Source organism: Crocuta crocuta, unplaced genomic scaffold, assembly GCF_008692635.1.
Source record: "Crocuta crocuta isolate KB4526 unplaced genomic scaffold, BGI_CrCroc_1.0 scaffold9, whole genome shotgun sequence".
NCBI classification, from domain to species: domain Eukaryota; kingdom Metazoa; phylum Chordata; class Mammalia; order Carnivora; family Hyaenidae; genus Crocuta; species Crocuta crocuta.
In genome coordinates this window covers 10,053,461-10,080,119 of record NW_027551567.1, presented here as the reverse complement: position 1 = coordinate 10,080,119, position 26,659 = coordinate 10,053,461, and the positions used below count along the sequence as shown (strand labels likewise).

Here is a 26,659-nt window from a genome sequence, read left to right as displayed (position 1 = left end):
TTGTGCCAGTATTTCCTTTCAGCTCCTACCCCCACTCCACCTCAAGGTAAGTGACTCTTTCAAAAAAAAGGAGTCTCCGTATGTTTGCTCTGCAGTTTGGGTTAATCACTGGTGAAGCCTACACAATATGGTATCTTCTGGGCACTCAAGCAGAAGATAATGATTGCTAATTTTATAGAACAAGTTAGACACTTTGTAACCACTGATGTACACTGTATTAGTAAGCCACTGCTTCTGGGTTTAGCACTGGTATACTGAACACAGTATACTATACCGAGTAGTATAATAACATACCCTGTATTAAAAACACCAAATTAATACACTAATACACTGCAGAAGCTAATTTACTTGTAGTTCTGACTTGCCTTTCCTCAGAGAGCTCTCATAGCAGGCATTATTCCCATACTTTTCCCCTAACTTGGCTTTCCAAACTACTCATCAGTTTTAATAAGCCCTGACTCAGGGCTTCTGTTTGATATACATATATACACACACATATTCCCATGTATATTGTATATGCATTTAGTTCTACGTAATTTTATCATGTGTACATGATACACATACGTATGAGTTAGCATCTAATATAAATTCTCTGTGTAATAATCATGAGATAATGCTTTTTACAACTTGTTACAAGAAAAATACCTTTCTTTTTTAAGTTTATGTATTTATTTTAAGAGAGAGAGAGAGAGAGAGAGAGAGAGAGAGAGGATGAATCCCAAGCAGGCTCCACTCTGTCAGTGCAGAGCTCAACATGGGGCTCAATCCCACAAACTGTGAAATCAAGACCTGAGCCAAAATCAAGAGTTGGGCATGATTGAGCCACCCAGGCATCCCAAGAAAAATATCTTTCTGGGTGCTTGGGTGGCTCAGTCAGTTAAACATCTAACTCTTGATTTCAGCTCAAGTCATGGTTTCATGTCTTGAGATCTAGCCAGCCCTGCGTGTGCTCAGAGCTGGGCATGGAGCCTTCTTCAGATTCTCTCTCCCCCTCTCCCCCTCCCCCACTCACACTCCCTCACTCTCTGCCCTTCCCCCACTCACACTCCCTCTCCCTCTCTAAAAGTATAAAAATGAAAATAAAGAAATAAAAGTTCTGCTGTACTCTCAGGCTAGTAGCTCAACATTCTTCTACCTACCTCTCATGTTAGTTTCTATTTGGGGGAATAAGGATATGCTCTGCCACCAAAAATGTCTTTCACAAATGTTCAAAGAAATAAAAACAAAGTGTTTCTCTTGTGGTATCTCTTACACAATGGCCCCAAATGTTAGTTTTATATACTATAGCTATTCGTATTATTTTCAATTTTAGACAATCAGGTAATCAAATAATGTACTTCTCCAAAATGACTAAAATTCATGGAATTAAACACTCATTCATTCATTAACCAGCCCATTAATATATCAATCTTTTGTATCTTGCTCTTAAACATACAATCTTAATTTTTTCCTAATCTCTTACTCAGAAAGATAATTTTTAAAATATTTAAAAATAGTTTTCATTTCTAAGCAAATCTGAATTTCAATAAACAGTCTTAACAGAGTATGGTCTTAAATACTCAATGAAAAATAATATAAAACAGCACAATTAGAAGCTGTATAAGTTTTACCTTAATTCTTCTTTCAGTGTCATCTAATTTTAACTCTGCTGAAACCAGTTTCTTTGCCAAATCATCTCGTTCAGGTAGGTGTCTAGCTTCAGAGATCTTTTTCAGTTTCTGTAACGAAGATTTTGTCCTATATAGTTCTCCTTCTGTATCTTTCACCCTTTTCTCAGTTGCCCGTTCTTTCTCTTGAGATTTTCTTAAGCGTTCTTTGAGTGCTGTAATCTCATTGTTATGACGGGCAATAAGTTGTGAGATTTCATTTTCTGTATCTTCAAACTTATTCAGGGCTTTCTCCTGTCTGTACTGAAGCCTTTTCAAAGCCTTATTTTCTTTTAGCAGCTCAGCTAACTTGACCTGGAGTTCAGTTACTTCATTCTGCAATTCATTGATTTTTAGCAGTCTTGCAGAAAGAACCCGTTTTGTAACAAGATCAGTATCTTTCCGAAGTGGCTCCCTATTGAGGCTCTGGGAGCGAAATCCCACTCGGACTCCCTTTCTGTTTGGTGGACCCTTAGGGCTTGGCTTCCTAGGGGCTAAAAAAGAAACAGAAATAATATAAAGTGAGAGCTGTACCAATGTAATATTATTTATGCATTCTAACACAAGTGAATCAATAACATTCTTTAATTATATTGTTCCTTAAAAAATGACCTTTCAAAATTTAAATATCAGACTTTATTTAGAAGTCTTAATATAATGTTATTAAGAAACATTCAGGGCGCCTGGGTGGCTTAGTCGGTTAAGCGTCCGACTTTCGCTTAGGTCATGATCTCGCGGTTCGTGGGTTCGAGCCCCGCATCGGGCTCTGTGCTGACTGCCAGCTCAGAGCCTGGAGCCTGTTTCAGTCTGTGACTCCCTCTCTCTCTGACCCTCCCCTGCTCATGCTGTCTCTCTCTCTCTCTTAGAAATAAATAAAAAAATATTAAAAAAAAAAAAAGAAACATTCAGAATCTTTTAAGAAAGGTCAAGACTATTCTGACTTATCAAAATGATACCCCAATAGTTTATAGGGAATTATTTTACATTGGTTTAAAAAATTGCAGTGTCTCTCTCTCTGCCCCTCCCCATCTCACTCTCTCTCTCTCAAAAATAAACATTAAAAAAATTTTTTTTAATGCCAGTTTCAGGCTTTACCATTTTCAACTTTATAGATAAGATGGCCAGAATTCAAACATGGGCATCATCATCATTAGCAAGGTGTTTAATAAACACTGGACAAAACATTGTGATATTCAAGTAATTTATACCAAGATATTTGGGATTATAATTCAGAATGAGGAAATATGTTAATAGTTAATAGTTAATTTATTTTCTCTAAATTAACTAGACCTCTTTTTATTTATTTGGAGAAATAAGATTACAACATGTTGTACAACAAGATTTGGGTTTGGGACTCTGATTTACCACATAAGAACTCCCTAGGCAATTGGGCTAAATCTTTCCAGGTCTATCTTCCCCACCCATAGAATTAGGATAACACCACCTATATAACTAGGTCGTTGTGAGGATTAAACAAAAAATGCATATAAAACAGGAAGTTCTCCTCAAATATTCTCTGGCAGTAATAAGAACCTAATCCCATTTATCAGTGATGGAAAATGAAAAACACTTTTAGCAGTACAGATGTGATTTTAAATGCTTGCTCGGGGGTTTCTTTTGTGGAAGTTTCAATCAAAAACATTTGATGTAATTTGAGAACAAGACAAAAACAAAAAACTACACCCTAAAAAATATACACATATAAAATCCTTAAATTGTACATATTAAATAACATTTCACAAAAATTTGGAATGTCATTACTTTTACTAAAAGTTCATTAAACTTAGGCCCCAATATACAGAGCCCCTGTCCTTTAAAAGAGGCATCTGGAAGCCTGCCACAGTTGAGAATAATGAACTTTAATCTCCAAGGTGACTGCGTTTTTCTCAAGAAGGAAATGCATTCCAGATGAAAAAAAAAAAAGGAAAACTAGAAAATTTAACCTTTCCCTACCCATCTCTCCAGTCATGGATACTTTAATTCCATTATATAAACAAGTAAAGAGTAAAAAGTAATATTTACATTACAAAGTTTCATTTAAAAAATAGAAGATTCTAAATGTGTTTTGAATGTATACCGATTTGGGATTCCAGTTCTATGAATATGTGAATACACAAAAGGCAGTGGTAATAATTAGAAATGAGGGAAAGCCTACTTGTAGCTCTGAAACTACACTATCCAATATAGTAGTAGTCACCAGCCACATGTGGCTACTGAGAGATCTGAAATGTGAGCAGTCCAAATGGAGATACTCATACAGTGAACACTTAGTTCAAAAAAACACACACTTAGTTTTTCAAATTTCAAACGCTTAGCTCTAAAAAAATGCATAATGTTCCAAACATAATGTTTTATATTAACCACATTTAGAAACAACAATATTTTGAGGCCTCATAGGTGGCTCAGTCAAGCATCTGACTTGATTTTGGCTCAGGTCATGATCTCAGCATTCATGAGATCCAGCTGGGCATGCGGCTCTGTGCTGACAGTATGCAGCCTGCTTAGGATTCTCTCTCTCCCTCTCCCGCTCTCCCTCTGCCCCTCTCCCACATGTGCATGCACATTCACTCGCTCTCAAAAAGGAAAAAAAAAAAAAAAGATAATATTTTGGATATGTTGGGTTAAACAAAGTATATTAAAATTAATTCTACCTGATTTTCTTTCTTAATGTAGTTATCAGACAATATAAAATTACATGTGTGGATTACATTTGTGACTTGCATTATATTTTCCCTGAACAGCACTGCTCCAATTTTAAATTGGGGCATCCTTCATTTCAATTTTCCTTCTTTCCCAACATACTGAGTTAATAACAGTTTTGGTATCCATATACTATTATGAAATATGTACTCAATTCTTGGAATGACAGAAACTTTATATATAAAAATGATTATAAAGATGACTATTAATTCTTCCAAATTTCTGATTTTATATATAAAATTATATTGCTCAGCAAACAAGATTTCATGCAAATAGAAACTTATTTGAAAAGTTAAAGCCTATATAAAATCAATAGAATTTTCCTCTAATACCTTAGTTATTTAGTCAGACAGAGAAAGACCTTCCAAAACCAACTTTTCCACATCCTAAAAATTGGAACATTTATTTATAGCATATTCTATTCGTACAACTACAAACTGATTATAAAAAGGACACTTAACCTAAATTCAAAAATATTTCCTAAACGCCATTTACTTATTTTCATTTTGAAAACTATCAATATGAAATACAACGCTAATTCAAGTGAGAAGAGAAATGATGACTGACTGTCATGTATATCACTCTTCACCTACCTCTTGCTAACTCACTATGAAAAAGAGGGTGAGAAAATATTGCTTTTTTCTTCCTTCAGGTGATAAAAATATGACTCTCCTTTGAAAAAACATGCAGCCAAAAAAATGTAATAAAGATGAATTATGCATCTACAAAAACCTCAAGATATTTATATTATCAGTACCACATGAAGTACAAAACATGTAACATGTAATATACAAACATGTATAACCTAAACTATCATCAAATTTTATCACTTTGCATATAACTTTTGATAGAACAATTTCATTTTAAAAATAATTAAATATACTGATAATTAAAAAGAGAAAGGAAGAATGTGCTATCAAACATGCAAATCCACAATTTTAAGTATACAAGATACTGTTTTAGTTACATTTGTTCTTTCCTTAATTTACTATACACTGGCAGTTGCAACTTAAACAGCATATTCTATTTAACACTAATTCAGTGTTTATGGAAACACTAAAGTGTTACGTGTAACTGGTGTAGTCTTGTTGATTGATCTAAGGTAGATGAATTACCACAGATTTTAATACAGAAGGTAATACAAAGCAGAAAATAGTACAAGTCAGACTGAAGATAATAACTGAGATTTTTCTGGGTGATGCTGGAACTGTTTTGCATAGCTTTTTCTCAATTATCTTCTTAAATAAGGTAAGGCTTAAGAATTTCTGACTCTTTAATTACGTGGCATCCTAAATTGTTTCTCGGGAAGCAAGAAAAAATTAAAAGTATTCCTACAAGTAATTCCCAAAGTATGTAAATTGTTTCTTAGAAGTAAATGGGCATTTTCTAAGATTCAACCATAAAGTCTGTTTGTTCTTAATTAGATAGCAAAATTTTAATATCAGATCATGCTCTCAACCACAAAATCAAAACAAGAGGCTCACAATGACAGGTATGGAGGAAAAGACCAAAAAACTTGTAGCATTGTACCGGAGAAAGAAAGAAAAGAAAGGAAATAAAAGCATGAAAAGGAAAGAAAGGAAGAGAAAGAAAAAAGTATTCAACTGTAATAAGTATGGACATCCCTGGGAAGTTAGATCAGGGGTCCATGAAAGGGTTTCTTTCAAAATTAACATAGGGGCGCCTGGGTGGCTTAGTCGGTTAAGCGTCCGACTTTCGCTTAGGTCATGATCTCGCGGTTCGTGGGTTCGAGCCCCGCATCGGGCTCTGTGCTGACTGCCAGCTCAGAGCCTGGAGCCTGCTTCAGATTCTGTATCCCGCTCTCTCTCTGACCCTCCCCTGCTCACGCTGTCTCTCTCTCTCTCTCTTCTAGAAATAAATAAAAATATTAAAAAAAAAAAATTAACATGTATTCTTTGCAGATTTTTAAAAAGCAAACGTTACTTTTCAAAGTAAAAATTTGTAAAAGCAAATTTAATTACACCTCTGCTTAAATCGATTTGATAGCTATTTTTCCACAGAAACAGACAGTCAATATATCATTATAGGATTCACGGTGTTTCATGACCTGGCCTCTGTTTTCCTTTGCAGTTCCTAATTTTACCCCTGCCTGCCATGCAATCTAAACTATACAATCTTTCTAACCGTGGCCGTTACAGCTGTGCTGCATTTATTAATGAACACTATAATTACCTTATTTAACTTAGTTTATTATTCTGTAGTGTATTTTTCTAAAGTAGTCCTTACATATATTGTTACTAAGTACATCAGAGGTTTTTTGACCAGAAATTCATTAAGATAAAGAGATTTCTAGAATACTGCCTTGACCAATATTTATTAATATGTAGTTCCAGACTAGTAACATTTTAATAAGACAAATTATTTCTAATGATTAATCTTGTTTGCATTATAACACAGTTTAATAGAAAACAGTGGTGGTCCCAAGTCTCAAATTCCATTTCTAGATTTAATTTGAATTTTTGTAGTAAGCACTGTGTAACCTAGAGGAAGTAATTTTACTCCATCTATAAAAATGCCCCTTAAGTACTTTATAGCAATGTCTTCTGCTGCTTTTTCAAAGTGCAGAATTTGTACCTTAAAAAGGTACAAATACTTTGTGATTCTTTTTGCCTGTATAGTACCTCAAAAACACCAAGACAAGCATTTATTTAGAAAGAACAAAACAAAATAAGAAGGCTTATTTATGATTCTTTCTTCTGTATATAGTACGATTTTGATTATAATAATAATATACAGCATCATGAGCAACAACTATATATACAAAACTATATATATATAACATCTATATATATAAATCAGCCCATTTCCATGCACATATCAATATACATAGTTATAGAAGAGTTTCATTCATACAACTTTCCCTAAACACTCAAAATGAGTCTTCTAGGTCTACTGAACTCTTCTAGAATGCTTACCTTGGTGATGTACTTGGCTATCTGAAATCTGTCTTTTAGGATTTTTTCCCTTTATACTCTTAGGTGAAGAGGACTTGACCAGCGATGACCGGCCAGAAGACTGTGGGGTAGTTTCAAAATCAGATGAACAATTAGAGTAATAATGTTTGTCTGCCTTACTTTCTTGATCATTATCAGGACTTCTTTCCCTTTCCCCCATGGTTTTTGAAAAATGTTCTCTATTCACATAATTTCACAGATTCCTTTCTCCAGAAAAATCCATGACAAGTCTGAGGACCAGCGTTTAGAGTCTTCAGATCCTGGTGATTATATTCATGTCTGCAATTTGTTTTCTCTAGGCATCTGCAGTAGAGATCAGCACATTAGCAGCCAGAAGATGCATATTTGTTCCTACAATTAAGGAAGGGGAAGGAAACTCAGTATTAGGTTTTACAGTTTGGTACAATAGAAGATACTTAAAGCAAATAACATACTGCTTATCATTTTTTAAAAAGGCTATAATTCAATTCATCTATGTTTTCACATTGTTATTTACAGTCTTTGGAGAAAAGGCAGAATGTTGTAGGTTGGACAGAGAACATATAAGGTACCTAATATATAATTGTTCCTGAATAAATGCTAACTGAATTGGACTCCCCCAAATCTTAAGATTTATAATAAACACAAAAGCTGATTTTTGACAGATGATTACTGACCAAATCACCATTTTCTTCTTTTCTGGGGAGGCAGAGAGGGGTAAAGGTAAGTCTACTACTAGAAACAAACAAAAATAACTACATAAAAATGTACAACTAAAGTATGTAAAAAATTAACCAAATTAAAACATCTGATGAAAAACAGGTACAATATGACAGAAAAATAGTTTCCATCCTTAACACATAAATAAATAACTCATACCACTCCCACGAGAAAAATATGAGGTCAAATATTAAATGGGCAAATACATGTTAAGACCCATAATGGGCAATACACTAAAAGAAAATGAGTCTGAGCCCCATGCTGGTATGTAGAGATTACCTAAATAAATACATATTTCTAAAAATATATTTAACTTCAGATACCATTTTTAATCTTAACAAATTATCGAAGATTTTTCAAAGCAGCACTCAATGCTGCTGGAGTGCCTATCAAGAAAAGATCCACAGTAGGGCACCTGGGTGGCTCAGTCAGTTGAGCATCCAATTCTTAACTTCAGCTCAGATCACAATCTCATGGTTCATGGTTCATGGGATTGAGCGCCACACTGGGCTCTGCAGTGACAGCATGGAGCCCACTTAGGATTCTCTCTCCCTCTCTCTGCCTCTTCTCTGACTTTCCCACACTCATGCTCACTTGCACTATCTCTTCCTCTCAAAATAAATAAATAAACATTAAAAATAAAAGATCCACAGGATTTTTGGGGAAAAAAGTTGGCAAGATGTATTAAAATTTAATTACACTTTTTAACCTTTGACCCATTCCTATATAACAAGAAAATAATTCTAGAAATAGGGGGAAAGTTATGCACAAAAATTTATGCAGTACAATTTTAAAAACAGGAAGCAATGGGGCGCTTGGGTGGCTCAGCTGGTTAGGCATCAGACTTCGGCTCAGGTCATGGTCTCACAGTTCGTGGGTTCGAGCCCCACATCAGGCTCTGTGCTGACTGCCAGCTCAGAGCCTGTACCTGTTTCAGATTCTGTATCTCCCTCTCTCTCTGACCCTCCCCTGCTCACCCTGCCTCTCTCTGTCTCTGTCTCTCTCTCTCAGAAATAAATTTTAAAAAACATTAAAAAAGGAAGCAAACTAAATGTCTAACAATCGCAGAATAATTAAGAATATTGTAAAAATCAATACAGCATAATATCATGCTATCGTTAGAAACACTTACAAAAAGTTTGTGTTACCAGAGGAAATGTTTATCCTACCATGGTAAAGAAAAAAATTCAAACTAGTGAATACAATATGATCTCAACTACACATATTCATTAAAAAAAAAAAAACTGAAAGTATAGAGTATTCTTCCTTGAGGAACTGAAAAAAATTAGCAAAGTAAGGAATACATATACACCAAAATAGTGTCTGAGCAACATGAATTTTAGATGATTTTTTCTCTATATATTTTTATTTTCTACTAAAATAAAATTAGATTACTTTTTTAATATAAAAAAAATCCCATTGATGGAAGTACAGTGCTTCTAGCACTACATGAAAAATCCATATGCACAAGGTGGCACTACTACGGTTCACTGCAGCAGTATTCCAATGGCAGAGAACTAAAACAATCAAAAAACCATCAATAAGAAACTGGCTACAAGTTCACCCACACAGTGAAGTACAGTACTATGAAGCTACTAAGGGAATGAGGACTACCTCTGCATTTTCTGCAGCCTGGAGTGACCTCCACAATACATTAAGCACAGGAATATGGACCAATCATATACAGTCTTTCTTTATCAAAGAGAGATTACAAATGTGCATACATAATGCTTTATATTTTTTAAAAGGAAAAAGATAAAGAAACAATGGGGGGGGGAAGGGTTCTGTAAGGCAAGGCTATCCAATAAAACTTCCAGCAAGAATGGAAATGCTCTATAATCTGCGCTGTCCAGCATGGTAGCTAGCCACATATGGCTACTGGGCACGCTGAAATGTGGTAAATGTGACTGAAGAACTAATTTTTCAATTTTGTTGAATTTTCATTAACTTAAGTTTTTAAAGCTGTTTATATTGGTGCTGGGCTCATTGAATCTCAATGATCTCATCTTTAAAGAGAATAATAACAGTAACTTCCTCAGGGAATTGTTATGACAGTTAAATGGGATAATTCAATAACTATGACACAATAAGCACTCAGTAAAAATCAACTATTTACAATTCAAACATACAAGATGTTCAGTAAATTCTGATTGATATTCTTTGTCAAAGACCGTTCTGATTCCAATAATATCACTAAAAGCTGATTATATGGTTTAGATGGGGATTATTTGTTTATAGGCATATAGCAGGAGTAACTCCCTATGAACTATCCCATCTTAATCAGAGGTGCCACCTAACTTTTCACTGCAAAAGGTAGAACCTACAAAACATTACCTGTCATTCACCTCCTATGCACTAACACCCACTCTCCCCCATCCTACCTCAAATATATGCATATAATTTTTTAAAAAGGGAACATCCACTGACCCATTATTCAAGTCCCTCTCCCTGGGATAACTATTTTAGTGGCTTATACTTTCATGCTTACGCTATTTCTTGAATTAGCAACTTGAGACTATAAAGATGAGGATTTAACTTATGACTTGTTGGGTTATGCAAGGTTTTGTCCTTAGAATTCTTAATTGTCCTTTTTTCCTACTGAAAGGAAAAAACCACCTTCCTACATCACTAGTATTTACCCAGCTTCCTAGTCACTCTATCTGCAGGCTAAATCCATTCCATTCTTCCTCTTAAAGACATTTTCCTTGGGGACCAATTATTTCCTATTCTAATTTAAACAATTACTTTGTACATCTGTTATACCACTGTTATTCTAGAATCACTTTTATCATACTTCTGAGTTAACCCATCATTTTAGTAGCTCATGTCAATGTCTTTTGATCATCATTTTACTGATCCATATCCTCAAATAACTTCGTCAGAAAGGGTAAATAGATGGGTTAAGGGGTAAATGTTCTGAGTTGTTATATGCCTGAGAATGTCTTTATTTTGCCCTCCAATTTGATATGATTCATAGGTTCTGCATTTTAATTTAAGTCATTTCTCTCAGAACTTTAAAGACACTGCTCCACTGTCTTCTAAACCCTTAAGAGGTCCTTGCTATATGGTATAGTCATTCTTATATTCAACACGTATTTCTTTTGAGCTCTCACCATGTAACCATAATGAAAACAACAACAATAATCACTGCCATTATGGAGTTTACACTCTAGTTATGATCATTTGATTCTCGTTCCTTTACAGATTATCTTTTTCCCCCCTCCTTAGGAGATTTTAGGATTCTTCCTCCTCTTATACCACAATTCCACAACGTGCCTAGGTGTGAGTCTTTGTTTTCATTAATTGTGTTGCCCCTTTATCTCCCTCTTCCTTTTATATTGAAACTAATGTCTTTAAGCACTAGAAATATTCTTATGTTACTTTTCTGATAATTGACTTTGCTGTTTACTCTTTTTGAAACTTCTACTGGCTAAATAATAGACCTGCTCTCTGTTTTTCTATTTTTAAATATATTTATTCAACTTATCTTTTAATTATCCAGGGTTCTGTTTTTTGTTTGTTTTTAATTTCTACAAACACTTTAATTTCCAGTAACTCTTTTTGTTCTGACTTTTCAAATAATTAGTCTGTTCTTGCTTTACTGAGACAATACATTTTTATTTCTCTGAGAACACAATTTTTTTTTATGTTTGTTTTTGAGAGAGACAGTGTGCGAGCGAAGGAGGGGCAGAGAGAGAGGGAGACACAGAATCCGAAGCAGGGTCCAGGTCTGAGCTGTCAGCTCATAGACTAATGCAGGGCTTAAACTCACCTTGAGATCATGACCTGAGCTGAAGTTGGCTACATAACCAACCGAGCAACCCAGGTGCCCCCATTTTGTTTGTTTTAAATTAAGACTTTTCTGATCCAAGAACTATCTACTTCACATGGTGAACGTTTTTTTCTTTACCATAGACTTTTCATTTATATAGTGTTGGTTTTATTTCTTTGAAGTTAATTTCTGTTTGTCCACTGATAAATAAGAAGAAGAATGAATGGAAAACAAGTACATATAAGTACGGGTTCCTGATACATACACTATGCTTTAGGATGAACAGCCGAAAATCAGTGATTTTCCAGGGGACACCCCTGGATGAGGGATAATCTCCAGATACAAATGTCCACCATAGCAACTGTACTTCTCTTTTAGTGTTGTCTTTGTTTTTATTTCCAGAAAAAAATGACTTCTGTATTTTTTGATCAGAAAGAAAAGGAGAGGTGAAGGGCAAGGGATACTACACAGAGTCACTCTGTATGGGATTCAGTGGGAAAGGAGACATAACTTAGTTTTTCAATTGTTCTTCCTTCCTATTTCCAATTACCCTTTGTCTCTGACTTTTTAAATGCTAAGATTCTCTAAGATCCTGTTAAATATATCTGAATCTTTCTTTGCTTTCTTGAATATTTTGACATAGTTTTCTCTGTTTTAATATGTTTCATCAATCATTACTCTTTTCCTCTTTCAAAAATGTGCTGTCTTATCTGAGAGTACCCAATCATCCCTTCAAAGTTATAGGTTTGTTCTGCTGTTTTTCTTTAATAGTTTTAATGTGGTCTTCAAGAAGAGAGGAGAAAAATACAAATCTACATCCTTAATGACACATGTATTTTAAGCCAATTATTTCTGAGTTATTCCCACCCTTTTAAGGCAACTTGATATAAGCAATCACTTTTCCAAAATCCATGCAACTTCAATTCATGCATCAAGTCAGCCAACAAAAATTAGTGATGGTACAGATGCCATTACAGACAATGAAGAAAACAATCTGAGCAAGAATACACTGTGAGTTCTTTTCAGGGCAGGGTCTGGCTCTTCCATCAAAGAGAGACAATTAAGAAAAAGTCACAATGTCCCTTTTTTTTAGGAAATATATTAAAAATATGTATATATCCAAATATATGAATATATATCCTTCATATATTCCCTAAAAATATTTCATGTCAATTATATGAGAAAACTTTAATAGTGACAAAAATTCAAGAGTAACCACCAAAGTACTAGAGAGTTATCTTATCTTTGCCCAGTTTCTGATTTAGGATCTATTCTGAACTAAGGTGGGCATTTCCAACATACATATACTTGTAACATCCCATAATATGTTACAATCCTTCCTGAAAACAAACATTTCTTAGAAAATATAGCACCCAATGACTTAAGCCTTCCAAAGGAATAGTCTTTTAGACACTTATGAAAACTCCCTTTTAAAAAATTAGTACTTAGACCTTATGGAAACACTGTTGCCTGACTAACAGTACTGCCAGAAAAAGTTCACATAAGCAAACAAACAAAAAGTAACAAATTAAAAACAAAAAGACATTAAACATTAGACTAAAAGAAAAAGAAAGATGAAGGCAACTAATAAAACTACTAATTTATAAAGTATAAATACTAGACAACCAATGACACAACAAAGAAATCAAAAAGAAAATAAAACAATACATAGGAGAAAATGAAAATGAAGACACAGCAGTCCAAAATTCTTTGGCACACAGTGAAAACAGCTCTGAGAGGGAAATTTATAATGATTGATACCTACCTCAAGANATCAGAGTGAAAATTATTGTGAAATAAAGACTAAAAAGATTATGAAAAGATTAATGAAACCAAGAGCTGGTTCTTTGAAAAGATAAACAAAATTGATAAGCCTTCAGCCAGACTCACCAAGAAAAAAAGAACACACAAATAAACAAAATCAGAAATTAAAGAGATGTAACAAATGAAATACAAATAGAATGTTATGAAAAAATTCAATCCACAAATTGGGCAACTTAGAATAAATGGTTAATTTCCTTAAAAAATATACAATTCTTTCAAAACTGAATCATGAAGAAATAGAAAATCTAAACAGACTGATTACTAGTAGAAAAAATTGAATTGATAATCGAAAAACTCCCAACAAACAAAAATGTAGGATCGAATGAATTCACAGGTGAATTCTACCAAACATTTAAAGAATACCTATTCTCAACATTTTTCCAAAGAAGACATATAGATGGCCAACAGACACAAGATGCTCAATATCACTGATCATCAGGGAAATACAAATCAAAACTAGAGTGAGATATCACCTCACACCTGACAGAATGGCTGAAATCAACAACACAAGAAACAACAGGTGTTGCGAGGATGTGGAGAAAGGGGAACCCTCTTGCACTGTTGGTGGAATGCAAAACTGGTGCAGCCACGCTGGGAAACAGTATGGAGATTCCTCAAAAAGTTAAACATAGAACTACTCTATGATCCAACAACTGCACTACTAGGTATTTACTCAAAGAATACAAAAACATTAATTCAAAGGGATACGTGCATCCTAATATTTATAGCAGCATTATCTACAATGGCCAAACCATGGAAACAAACCAAGTGTCCACTGACTGATAAGTGGATAAAGAAGATATAGTATATATACACAATGGAGTATTACCCAGCCATAAAAAATAAAGTCTTGCCATTTACAATAACATGGATAGAGCAAAAGAGTATTTTGCTATGTGAAATAAGTCAGAAAAAGACAAATAAACCTTATGATTTCACTCATGTGGAATTTAAGAAACAAACAAACATGGGGGGGGAATGAGAGGCAAATCAGGAACAGACTGATGGTTACCAGAAGGGAGGTGGTGGGGGGGGGAATGGGTTAAATAGGTAATGGGGACTGAGGAGTGCACTTGTGATAAGCACTGGATGTTGTATGGAAGTGCTGAATCACTAAGCCATACACCCAAAACTAATATTACACTGTTGTTAACCAACTGGAATTTAAATAAAGACAAAAAAATAAAGAATACTTATTCTCTTCAAACTATTCCAAAAACAGCAGAGGAAGGATAGCTCCAGATACATTCTATAAGATCAGCATTACCATGATACCAAAACCAAAGATACTACTGAAAAAGAAAACTATAAGTCAATATATCTGATGAACATACATGCAAAACTTCAACAGAATATTAGCAACCCACATTCAACAATACATTAAAACAATCATTCAGCATGATGAAGTGGGACTTATTCCAGGAATGCAAGGATAGTTCAATATCTGCAAATCAATTAACATGTTACACCACATAACAAAATGAGGGATAAAAATCATATGATCATCTCATTACATGCAGAAAAAGCATTTGACAAAATCCAGAATCGATTCAATCCATCTAATGAACAAAAGCTCTCAACATAGTGGGTTTGCAGAAAACATACTGCAGTATAATTAAGGCAACATATGTCAAACCCACAACTAACATCATATTTGACAAAAAAACTGAGAGCTTTTAAAAAAAGAAAAAACTGAGAGCTTTTCCACCAAGATCAGGAACATGACAAGGATGTCTACTCATGCTACTTTTACTCAAATAATAGAGGAAATCCTAGTCACATCAATCAGACAAGAAAATTTTTAAAAGGCATCCAAACTGGTAAAGGAAAATGCAAAACTGTCGCTATTTGTAGATAATATGATACTATACATAGAAAACCCTAGAGTCTATCAAAACATTATTAAAATAAATTAATTCAATAAAGTTGCAGCATCCAAAAATAATATACAGAAATCTGTTGCATTTGTATACACTAATACCAAAGTAGCAGAATTTTTTTTTTTTTACAAATTCCATTTACAATACCACAAAGAATAAAATACCTAAGAATACACTTAACCAAGAAGATGACAGACCTGTACTCTCAAAACTATAAAACACTGGGTGCCTGGGTGGTTCCATCAGTTAAGCGCCTGACTCTTGATCTTAGCTCAAGTCAGGATCTCACAGTTCACGAGTTTGAGGCCCATGTCAGGCTACATACTGTCAGTGCAGAGACTGCTTGGGATTCGCTTGCTCTCTCTCTCTCTCTCAAAATAAATAAATAAACTTTTTAAAAAAACTATAAAACACTGATGAAAGAAGTTGAAGATGACAGAAGCAAATGGAAAAATACACCATGCTCATAGGTTGGAAGAATTAATACTGTTAAAATGTCTATACTACTCATAGCAATGTACAGATTCAATGCAATCCCTATCAAAATGCCAACAGTATTTTTTTTTTTTACAAAACTAGAACAAATAACCTTAAAATTTGTATAGAATTACAAAGACCTCGAAAAGCCAAAGCAATTTTGAGAGGAAAGGAAAAAACTGGAGGTATTACAATCCCAGACTGTACCAGAACAAAAATAGACACATAAATCAATGGAATATAGAGAGCCCAGAAATAAACCCACGTGTGTGTGGTAAATTCATTTGTCAAAGGTGTTAAAAATATACAATGGGAAAGACAGCCTCTTCAATAAATGGTGCTGGGAAAACTGACCAGGTACCTGCAAAAGAATGAAACTAGACCATTTTCTTACATTATGCACAAAAATAAATTCATAATAAAGACCTAAATGTGAGACCTGAAACCATAAAACTCCTAGAAGAAAATACTGGCAATAATCTCTTCGATACAGACCATACCAACACTTTTAAATTTTTCTCCTCAGGAAAGTGAAACAAAAAGCAAAAGTAAACTAACTGGGACTACATCAAAATAAAAACTTTTGCACAGCAAAGGAAACCATAAATAAAAAAGCAACCCAGTACACCTGTTATGGGGTTAATATCCAAAATATATAAATAACTTATACAACCCAACACCAAAACCAAACAATCCAATTAAAATATAGTCAAAGAACCTGAATAGAAATTTTTCCAACGAAGACAGATGGCCAATAGACACAAAAAAAGATGCTCAATATCACTAATCATCAGGGAAATGCAAATCAAAACCCCAATAAGGTATCACCTCACAGTCAGAATGGCTAGTATCAAAGAAGAAAAAATTACAAGTGCCGGCAAAGATGTGGAGAAAGAGAACCCTCATGCACTGTTGGCAGGAATGTAAACTGGTACAGCCACAGAGGAAAACAGTATGGAGAGTCTTCAAAAATTAAAAATAGAAATACCACATAATCCAGATATTCCACTACTGGGTATTTACCAAAAGAAAACAAAAACACTCATTTAAAAACATATATGCACCCTTACGTTAACTGCAGCATTATTTACAGTAGCCAAGATATGGAAACAACCCAAGTATCCATCCACAGACGAATGGATAAAGAGGATGTGGTATATATACAATGAAGTATTACCCAGTCATAAAAAAGAATGAGATCTTGCCATTTCTGACAACATAGATGGACCCTGAGGATATTATGCTAAGTGAAATAAATCAAGTAGAGAAAGACAAACACCATATGATTTCACTTATATGTGGAATCTGAAAAAATAAAACAAATGAACCAATTTTTAAAAAGCAGAAAGAGACCCATAAACTGGTGGTTACTGGGGCTAGGGGTGGGGTGTCTGAGATGGGCAAAATGGGTAAAGGGGAACCAGAGGTACAGGATTCCAGTTATAGAGTGAATAAATCATGGGTTGAAAGGGACAGCATACAAAATCTAGTCAATGGTATTGTCATGGCATTGTATGGTGACAGACAGTAACTTCACTTGTAGTAAGCATAGCATAACCTATAGAGTTGCTATGCTGTATACTTAAAACTAATGTAACACTGTGTGTCAATTGTACTTCAGTAAAAAAAAAAAGTATAAGCAAATAAAAATAAATACTCTAGCTTAATGAGATTACATGCCAATTTAGCACTAGAAGGAAACCAGGGAATCACTCCTTTCTTCGAACAGATTAAGAAAACCCCCAGAAAAACAAACTGGGTTACCCAAGATTATAATTTTTCTAAGGTCACAGAGTTAAGATAATAAACTTTGAAAAGGATCACAAGCACACCTCAGATATATTGCAGGTTTAGTTCCAGACCACCACAATAAAACAAATATTTCAATAAAGTGAAGACTGCAACAAAAATAGTCAAATGAATTCTTTTGGTTTCCTGATGCATATAAATGTTTAAACTATACTGCAAGAGCATTATGTTTTTTAAAAAATGTACATACCTTAATTTAAAAATGTTTCATTGCTAAAAAAAAAAAAGGTAATTATCATTGGAACGCTCAAGGAGCCATAATCTTTTTGCTGGTGGAGAGTCTGGCCATAATGTTGATGCATGCTGACTGATCAGGGTGGTAGTTGCTGAAGGGTTGGGTAGCTGTGGTAATTTCTTAAAATAAGACAATAAAGTCTGTCTCACTGATTGACTCTTTCATGAATGATTTTTCTGCAGCATACAATGCTGTTTGACAGCATTTTACTCATAGAACTTCTTTCAACATTGGGGTTAATCCTCTCAAACCCTGCCACTACTTTGTCAACTAAGTTTATATAATATTCTAAATCCTCTGTTATCATTTCAACAATCTTCACAGCATCTTTACCTGGAGGAGATTCTACCTCAAGAAACCATTCTTTATCCATAAGAAGCAACTCCTCTTCTGTTCAAGTTTAATCATGAGATTTCAGTAATACAGTCACATCTTCAGGCTCCACTTCTAATTCTAGTTCTCTTGCTATTTCCACCACACCTGCAATGACTTCCTCCAATGAAGTCTTGACCCCCTTGAAGTCATTCATGAGAGTTGAAATCAGCTTGTTTAAAACTTCCATTAATGTTAATATATAGACCACAAATAAATGTTCTTCATGGCATCTAGAATGGTGAATCCTTTCCAGGTTTTCGATGTACTTTGCCCAGATCCATCAGAGGAATCACAATGCATGGCAGCTACAGTCTTACAACATGTATTTTTAAAGTAAGATTTGAGTGTCGAAATTACTCCTTGATCCATGGGGACAGAATGGACACTGTATTAGCAGGCATGAAAACAACATGAATCTGTCTATCCCTATCAGAGCTCTTGGGTGACCAGGTGTATTGTCAACAAGCAGTAATATTTTGAAAGGAGTCTTTTTTCTTGAGCAGTAGGCCTCAATGGTAGGCTTAAAATATTTAGTAAGCCATGTTGTAAACAGATACACTATCATCAAGGCTTTGTTGTTCCATTTATAGAGGACAGGCAGAGTAGATTTAGCATAATACTCAAGGGCCCTAGAATTTTAAGAATGGCAAATAAACTGGTTCAACTTAAAGTGTCGTTAGTTGCATTAGCCAGTACCAAGAGAATCCTCTAAAGCTTTGAAGACAGACACTGACTTCTCCGTTCTAGTTATGAAAGTCCTAGATGGCATCTTCTTCCTATAGAAGGGTGTTTTGTCTACACTGAAAATCTGTTGTTTAGTAAAGCCACTATCTTTATTATCTGAGATCTACTGGATCTCAGATCCAGTACAGCAAGTTTGCTGTAGCTTCTACATCACCACTTACTACTTAACCTTGCGCTTGATGTTAGGGAGATGGTTTCTTTCCATAAACCTCATGAGTCAACTTCTTATAGCTTCAAACTTTTTTTCCCCCCAGCTTTCTCAACTCTCTCAGCCTTCACAGAACTGAAAAGAGTAGGGCTTTACTCTGGAATAGGTTTTGGCTTACAAGATTGTTATGGCTGGTTTGATCTTTTACCCAGACCACCAAAACTTTCTCCATATCAGCAATAAGGCTGTTTCACTTTCTTTTCATGTGTTCACTGCAGTACCACTTCTGATTTCCTTGAAGAACTTTTCCTTTGCACTTGCAACTTGGTTGTTTGATACATGAGACCTACCTTTTGGCCTATCTTGGCTTTTGACATGCCTTCCTCATTAGGCTTAACTCATTTCTAGCTATTGATTTAATGTGAGAGACATCTGACTCTTCTTTTCACTGGGACACTCACAGGCCATTATAGAGTTATTAACAAGCCTATTTCAATCTTGCTGTGTCAGGGAATAGAAAGGACCAAGGACGGGGAAAGAGAGATGGGGGAACGGCTGGCTGGTGGAGCAGTCAGAATACACACATTAATCAATTAAACCCAATCTTGCATGGGTGCAGTTCATGGTACCCCAAAACAATTAGAGTAGTAACATCAAAGATAACTAATCAGAGATCATCATAACAAATACAGTAAAAATGAAAAAATCTGAAATACTGTGAGAATTAAGAAAATATGAGATGGACAGAAAGTGAGCAAATAATATTGGAATAATGCTGCCAGTAGACTTGCTCAATGCAAGGTTGCCACAAATCTTTAAATCATAAAAAAAAAGTAGTATATGCAAAGCACAATAAATCAGTGTGCAATAAAAAGAAGTATGACTGTACAGCTTTCCCTCAGATGAGTAATCCATTTGGTACAATCAGATTAGAACTACCTCACCTCTGAAGTCACCTCCATCAGCATCTATCCCATACTGCTGCCCTCCCACCACTAAAACTAAAGATGTATTTCTGCTCCTTTTCAGAGCTAAGCCTTTCACCTATCTCCCTTCCCATACTTCTCTATCTCAAGGATACTGCCCCTGCTACTCTACACTCTGTATAGGACCATTCCTATCAACAGAGGCTTTAATAAAGCTCTTGTTACCTCCACATTCTAATGCATCTATGATGCAATTGTTCTACTCTAATTTTTCAGTAAATCTCTTTGGACTAATAATCTAGAATCTAGAATGTTATCTCCACTTTCCCAACCAGAAGGTGAATCGACACTAGTCAGGTTTTCACCTCCACTATTCCACTGAAATTGCTTTTGTCAAAACAGACAGTGACTTTCATCTTGGCTAAATCCAGTAGCCAATTTTCCGTCCTGTTCATCCTTGACCTTACAGCAGTACTTGAAACATATAACCATCTCCCTCCTTCCCAAAAGTCTCTTTTCTTTCTTAGCTCCCACAGCCAACTGCTTTCCTGGTTTTCTTACTATCTCTTCTCAGTCTCTTTTGTTGAATCTGCCCCCTCATCTCTAAATGTTGGAAAACCCAAGGCACCACATACTGGCCTTCTTTTCTTTACACTCTCTCCTTAGGTGATCTCATTTAGACTTCATTTACTCTGACTTCGAGATTCACATCTCCACCCTATGTATTTGACAACTCCACCTGGGTATCTAAAAATAATTTCAAACTTACATATCCAAAACCAAAACCTTGATTTGGCCTCTTCCTACACCCACTCTTTCCTACTTTTCTAATTTCATTAAATGACACCTCTATCTACTAAATTTTATGTCACAAATCCAAGGATCATGGATTCCTTCTTAACCTCACATCCCACATCCAAACTTTTCTCTTGAAAGAGAAAAGTTACCTAGATTAACAGAACATTGAAGATTTATATTTCACGTACAGTTCTTCAGCTAATTTAAATTAACTCTTTCTGACTGAGAATGAATTAACAGTTGTTCATTTGCTTTCCCTATCTATATAAGGGTAACTAGACAAAAGCAAAAAAGAAAAACTACAAATCTTGCCTAATTTCAATTCCTAAGAATTGTTTATTTTCTAAAAATGGCCAGGAGTGCTACTATGGCAATGCTAGAAAACTAGAAAATCTAACGTGTCATTTATCATCAAAAAATAAACTTATTTCTAAAAAAGTCCCAAATAGTATAGGTCACACATAACAGGTCAGAAAAAGATGACCATCAGTCCATTCACTACCAGAATGCCTCCTTATATGAAGTTTCAAATGAATCAAAAAATAGACCTAAGCTAGAGAGTCTACTATTATATATGGAATATCATGATTATCTGATTCATGTGACTTTAAGAAAAGTTCTTAAAGGAAAAAAAAAACTATATAAAATCAAAGAACTGTTAATTTCCTGTCATTTTCCCATGTTCAGCCTTCTTTGTATAAAACATTGGTGCCCGGCTACCTCTGCTGCCAACAAAAGAGCTCAAAAAACAGGCAACTAGATGAGTAAAATAAAAAGAGCTCAAAAAACAGGCATTTAGATGAGTAAAATAAAAATAAACTAAGAGAGAAAGATATAAATAAGATCTCTCTCCTCAAAAAGGAATAGAAATAACTGAAGATGAGACAAAGGTAAAAACAATATTGTTGCATCTAAAACGGCAACTACTTCTCTCTTATAAATAAAGGAGAAAAAATTATTAGAAACAGATAAAACCAAGTAGTTTTTCTACTCTTCTACCTATATTTTCCAGGATATCCCCTCAGCATTTCTTTATCCTACCTTTATTAACACAACACCTACTTTTTTTAATGTTAATTTATTTTTGAGAGAGAGACAGAGTGTGAGTGGGAGAGGGGCAGAAAGAGACGGAGACAGAATCTGAAGCAGCTCCAGGCTCTGAGCTGTCAGCACAGAGCCCTACACAGGGCTAGAACTCAGAGACCATGAGATCATGACCTGAGCTGAAGTCAGATGCTTAACTGACTGCGCCACCCAGGCACCCCCACACAACACCTATTCTTGCTTTAAAATCAAACTACGTTTAGATTTTAAGTATGGTTTTCTAGACTCTAGGTCAGATCACAGTATACATTACACAGTATATATTTAAGGCATAATCAGCTTCATTACACAGTATATATTTAAGGCATAATCAGCTTCATTTAAACAGCATTTTGAAACAGTGGGTCAAATTAAAGCATCTTAACTACAATATGCATTCCCAAAGACTGGTCGGTCAAATGAAACCATCACAGAATATTTATTCATTCATGCATAAAGCATTTACTGAACACCTACTGTGCCAGCCACAATACTATGAATGGAGATACAAGATTAAGTAAATACAACTGATAGCCTACTATTAAGAAACTCCAACACAAGAAGAAAAAGATAATACAAGAGTATGAGTACTAATGACAAAAAAAGTAAAGCAGGCTAAGTAAACTTATAGCTAAGATTAGAGGACAGGGGCGCCTGGGTGGCTCAGCCGCTTAAGCATCCAACTCTGGATTTCAGCTCAGGTCATAGTCTCTTGGTTAGTGAGATGAAGCCCTGTGTCGAACTCTGGGCTCCATGCTCACAGCACAGTGCCTACCTGGAATTCTCTCTTCCCTCTCTCTGCTCCTCCCCCTGCTAACGGGGGCTCTCTCTCTCTCAAATTAAAAAAAGAAGAAGAAACAACTAAGATTAGAGGACAGAGGGAGTTTGGGGAGAATTCCAAAGGAGATAAGGCCTAAATTAAATCTTTCGGTATTAGCAGAGGTTATGCACACGATGTGTATTTGTGGGTTGTTATGGGGGGGGAGGCAGGGTGGGAGTTGGGTAATGGTAGATGAGGTTAATAAAAGAAAGCAGTTAGTGAGAGAAGACCCAATTTCAGTAAGAGGAAGCAGAATGTGCAAAAGTAAAAGGCATTAGGTAAGTGTGGCATACCATCAAACTGCAAATAGTATACAATGTGCTATCCAATATAGTGGCTTCTGATCTAGCTAGTAGTCAGAATTGAGATATGCTGTAAGTGTAAAATACACATGGAATTTTGAAAACTTAGTCCATAAAAAAGGACATAAAATATCTCCTTAATAATATTGTTAAATATTAATCATATGTTAAAATAGTATTTTGAATTTATTGGGTTAAATAAGATATACTACTAAAATTTCACACTGTTTGTATTTTACTGTGGCTCCTGGAAAAAATGTTAACTTCTGTATATGGTTCACATTATATTTCTTTTAGACAATGCTGGTTTAGAATGACTGCATTGGCTGGGGGGTAGTGACTAAGTACTAAATGAAACAATACCAAGTCAAAGAGACCATAACAAGAAGGACCTTTATATCACACAAAGAAGTTGGTTGGAAACAAAAGATCTTCTAGGATTAAAATGACCAGATCTGACATTTACAAAGATCCATCTCCAACCCAAGAATTGGAGGCCAGTAAGGCTGAAGGCAAAAGACCAGCTGTTCTTGAAATCAGGAGACAAATGATAGTGGTTTGAACTAACGTGGGTAATTAGAGATGTAAAGTACAGAATTAAGAAATGTTTATCAAGTAAAACAAACTGGACTAGGTGACAGATTGTATGTGGACTATGAGAAAAAAAGAACCACCTAAATGAATTCCAAAGTTGGAATTACAAAATTGGATAAATATGGTACCACTCAATAGGATAGGTTTGGTGGGGAAAGGTGATGGTTTAATATCAGACAGACTGAGTTCAGAATGCCTATGGGAAATCTATGTGGAAATATCAAAAATTAGCTATACAAATTTAGAGTTAATTCAAGAGTTCCAGGATAGAGATAAAAATTGAGAGTATATTCATAAAATATAGACGGTAGAAGCCAAGACTACCAGAAGCCTGAGGATGAAGTCAGCCAAAAAAAGAACACAGAGTGAAGAGAAAGCAGACTAACTTATGAGGAAACACAATAATTAAATGATGAGCAGAGGAGGAGCACTCCACAAAGAAAACGAGTACTAACATGCAGGAGAAAAACCAGGTGCGAGAAGAGCATCTTCTTTTTCATTTTTTTTTTTTTAATTTGAGAGAGAGAGAGAGAGAGCGCGCGCACACATGTGTGTGTGCCAGGGAGGGGCAGAGGGAGAGAGAATCCCAAGCAGATTCCACGCTCAGTGAAGAGACAGACCAGGGACCAGATCTCACGACCCTGGGATTGTGACCTGAGCAGAAATCAAGAGTGGGATGCTTAAATGACTGAGCCACCCAGGTGCCCCAAGAGAACAGCATCTTCTAATAGACTTCTGTGTGTTACACTGTTCCATGATTGTTTCACAGAAAAGATGTGACTCTGGGGCGCTTGGGTGGCTCAGCTGGTTAAGCGTGTTAACTCTTGATTTCAGCTCAGGTCATGATCTTTCAGTTGGTGAGATTCAGCTCTGCATGGGGCTGGGCTCTGCAGAGACAGCGACGAGTACGGTTGGGATTCTCTCTCCCCCTCTCTTTGCCCCTCCCCCAATTACACCATTTCTGTCTCTCTCAAAATGAATAAATAAACTTAAGAAAAAAAAAGAAAGAGGAACGCCTGGGTGGCTCAGTCAGCTAAGCCTCCGACTTCAGCTCAGGTCATGATCTCATGCTTGGTGGGTTCAAGCTCTGCGTCGGGCTCTGTGCTGACAGCTATCTCAGAGCCTGCAGCCTGCTTCCAATTCTGTGTCTCCCTCTCTCTCTGACCCTCCCATGCTCATGCTGCGCGCTCTCTCTCAGAAATAAATAAAACATTAAAAATTTAAAAAAAAAAAAAAAAAAGAAAGGAAAATACATGACTGACAAAATAAGAAAAATCTCTTTTCCAAAGTCACCGAGTACTTTTTGGTATTTGAAATGATGCTTTGTCAATTCAGAATCTCAAAACAAACTTATTTCCCACTGTGAGTTTGGATAAACATATACGTCAACATGCAACAAAGCCCAAAGTGAAATAGAATAGTAATATACAAGTGTGGAACTGTAACTGGAAAAAAATATGGATTAAAATAACAACATGCTAAAGAAAGTAAACTCTCTCCAGAACTGTACCCTTTTTTCCAAACCATATGTAGCCCCCTACACCAAAACAATAATAATAATAACAACAATTTAAAGGATGACTTTTGATCTCAAAGATATATCTAATCGAAGTTCTTAACCTGAAGGTAAAGGACGGGCATAACATGTATGTGCCCAAGTGTATTTTCCTAGGGAGGGGGGCCAAAACTTTCTTCAGACTTTCAGAGGAGGGTCAACAAAGGAAAAGATTAAGAAAATCTCCAGTAAATGCAGCCCATCGAATTGTTCACACAAACCAAATTCCAAAGAGAAATCCACTTTAACAGAACCACCCACTTTTTTCATTTACCTAAGTATAAGTAGGAACATCTCAATAAATTAATCCTCATAATACCTACCACTCCCATTCCCAAATAGAAAAAATATATATGCCCCTAGTAATCTCTTACTAGCCAGTAATTCGTTACTAATTGATGCCAGTAATTCATCCAAGGTCACAAAGTGTATGAGAGATGTTTAAACTCAGGACCCATGATCTTCACCACTGCTGAAGGTACCCTTTGGTCCTGCCAACATAAAACACCAAGTACCTTGGCACTCTCACTCATCTATGCCCAGTAGGCGCATTTTTTGCCAAGCATCTTTTCTCCTCTCATCCTGAAGGCCATGTTAACAATTTCACAGGCCGGACAAATGAATGGGTCTTTCCACTCCAACCATAGTCTTAATCTCGAATTTGTTACCCCAGAGATACCGAAAGCCTCAAGGCCTCCTTTCCCATCTTCAGTCGCCACAGGCCTCCAAGGGTTTCCTAACCCCTTCTCTAGACCCTCTTGCAATGAGCTCCCTTCCTCCTCTTCCTGATTCCAACAAATAACCAACCTTTCCCCAGCTCCGTCTCCTCCCAACTTCCCAATCCCCCACCTGTTGGTAATCCTCCCATCCTCCAGGCCCATTTCCAGCTCTTCACATCTTTTCCTAGGACTCCGTTCTACCCGCGCCCCCAAACCCTGCGCATCCCTAATCCTTTCATCCTCCCCGCCCTAACTCGCAGGCCTCCGTCCACGAAAGGCCAGCCCTCCACGCTCCAGTCCCAGCCTCACTTCGCACCCCCAACTCCCCAATCTCCACGCCCACGCCAAAGCCCACCCCCCCAACCCGCCCCGGCCCCCCCCAGCTCCGTCGCGGCGTCCCGCCTCCTTGCCTTCTTTCCGCCGATCAAACTCCCCGCGGGGCTTCTTCAGAGTCTCGCCGTCTTAGAGTGGGTGCCTGGCTGCTGCGAAGATTGCGGGGCGGGCGCCAGTCGGGACTGCCCGGGTGCGGGAAGTTTGAACGCAGGACCAAAGTAGGGGCGGGGACCAGGGCCCCTGGG

At 36.1% G+C, this 26,659-nt stretch overlaps 1 protein-coding gene across 2 annotated transcripts in view; it reads right to left on the bottom strand.

Annotated features, from left to right (window-relative positions):
- The window catches only part of LCA5 (lebercilin LCA5), a 90,839-nt gene that overhangs the window by 54,590 nt on the left and 9,590 nt on the right, over positions 1-26,659 (bottom strand). The window contains exons 1-3 of one of the 2 annotated variants that reach the window (XM_077750317.1): positions 26,492-26,641; positions 7,283-7,672; positions 1,611-2,140 (exon numbers count right to left, since the gene is read on the bottom strand). In XM_077750317.1, the coding sequence (XP_077606443.1) occupies positions 1,611-2,140; positions 7,283-7,481 (729 nt within the window). In that variant the 5' untranslated portion in view covers positions 7,482-7,672; positions 26,492-26,641. Of the gene's footprint in view, positions 1-1,610; positions 2,141-7,282; positions 7,673-26,491; positions 26,642-26,659 lie in introns of those variants that run through there. The other variant, XM_077750316.1, reaches the window with a different exon arrangement.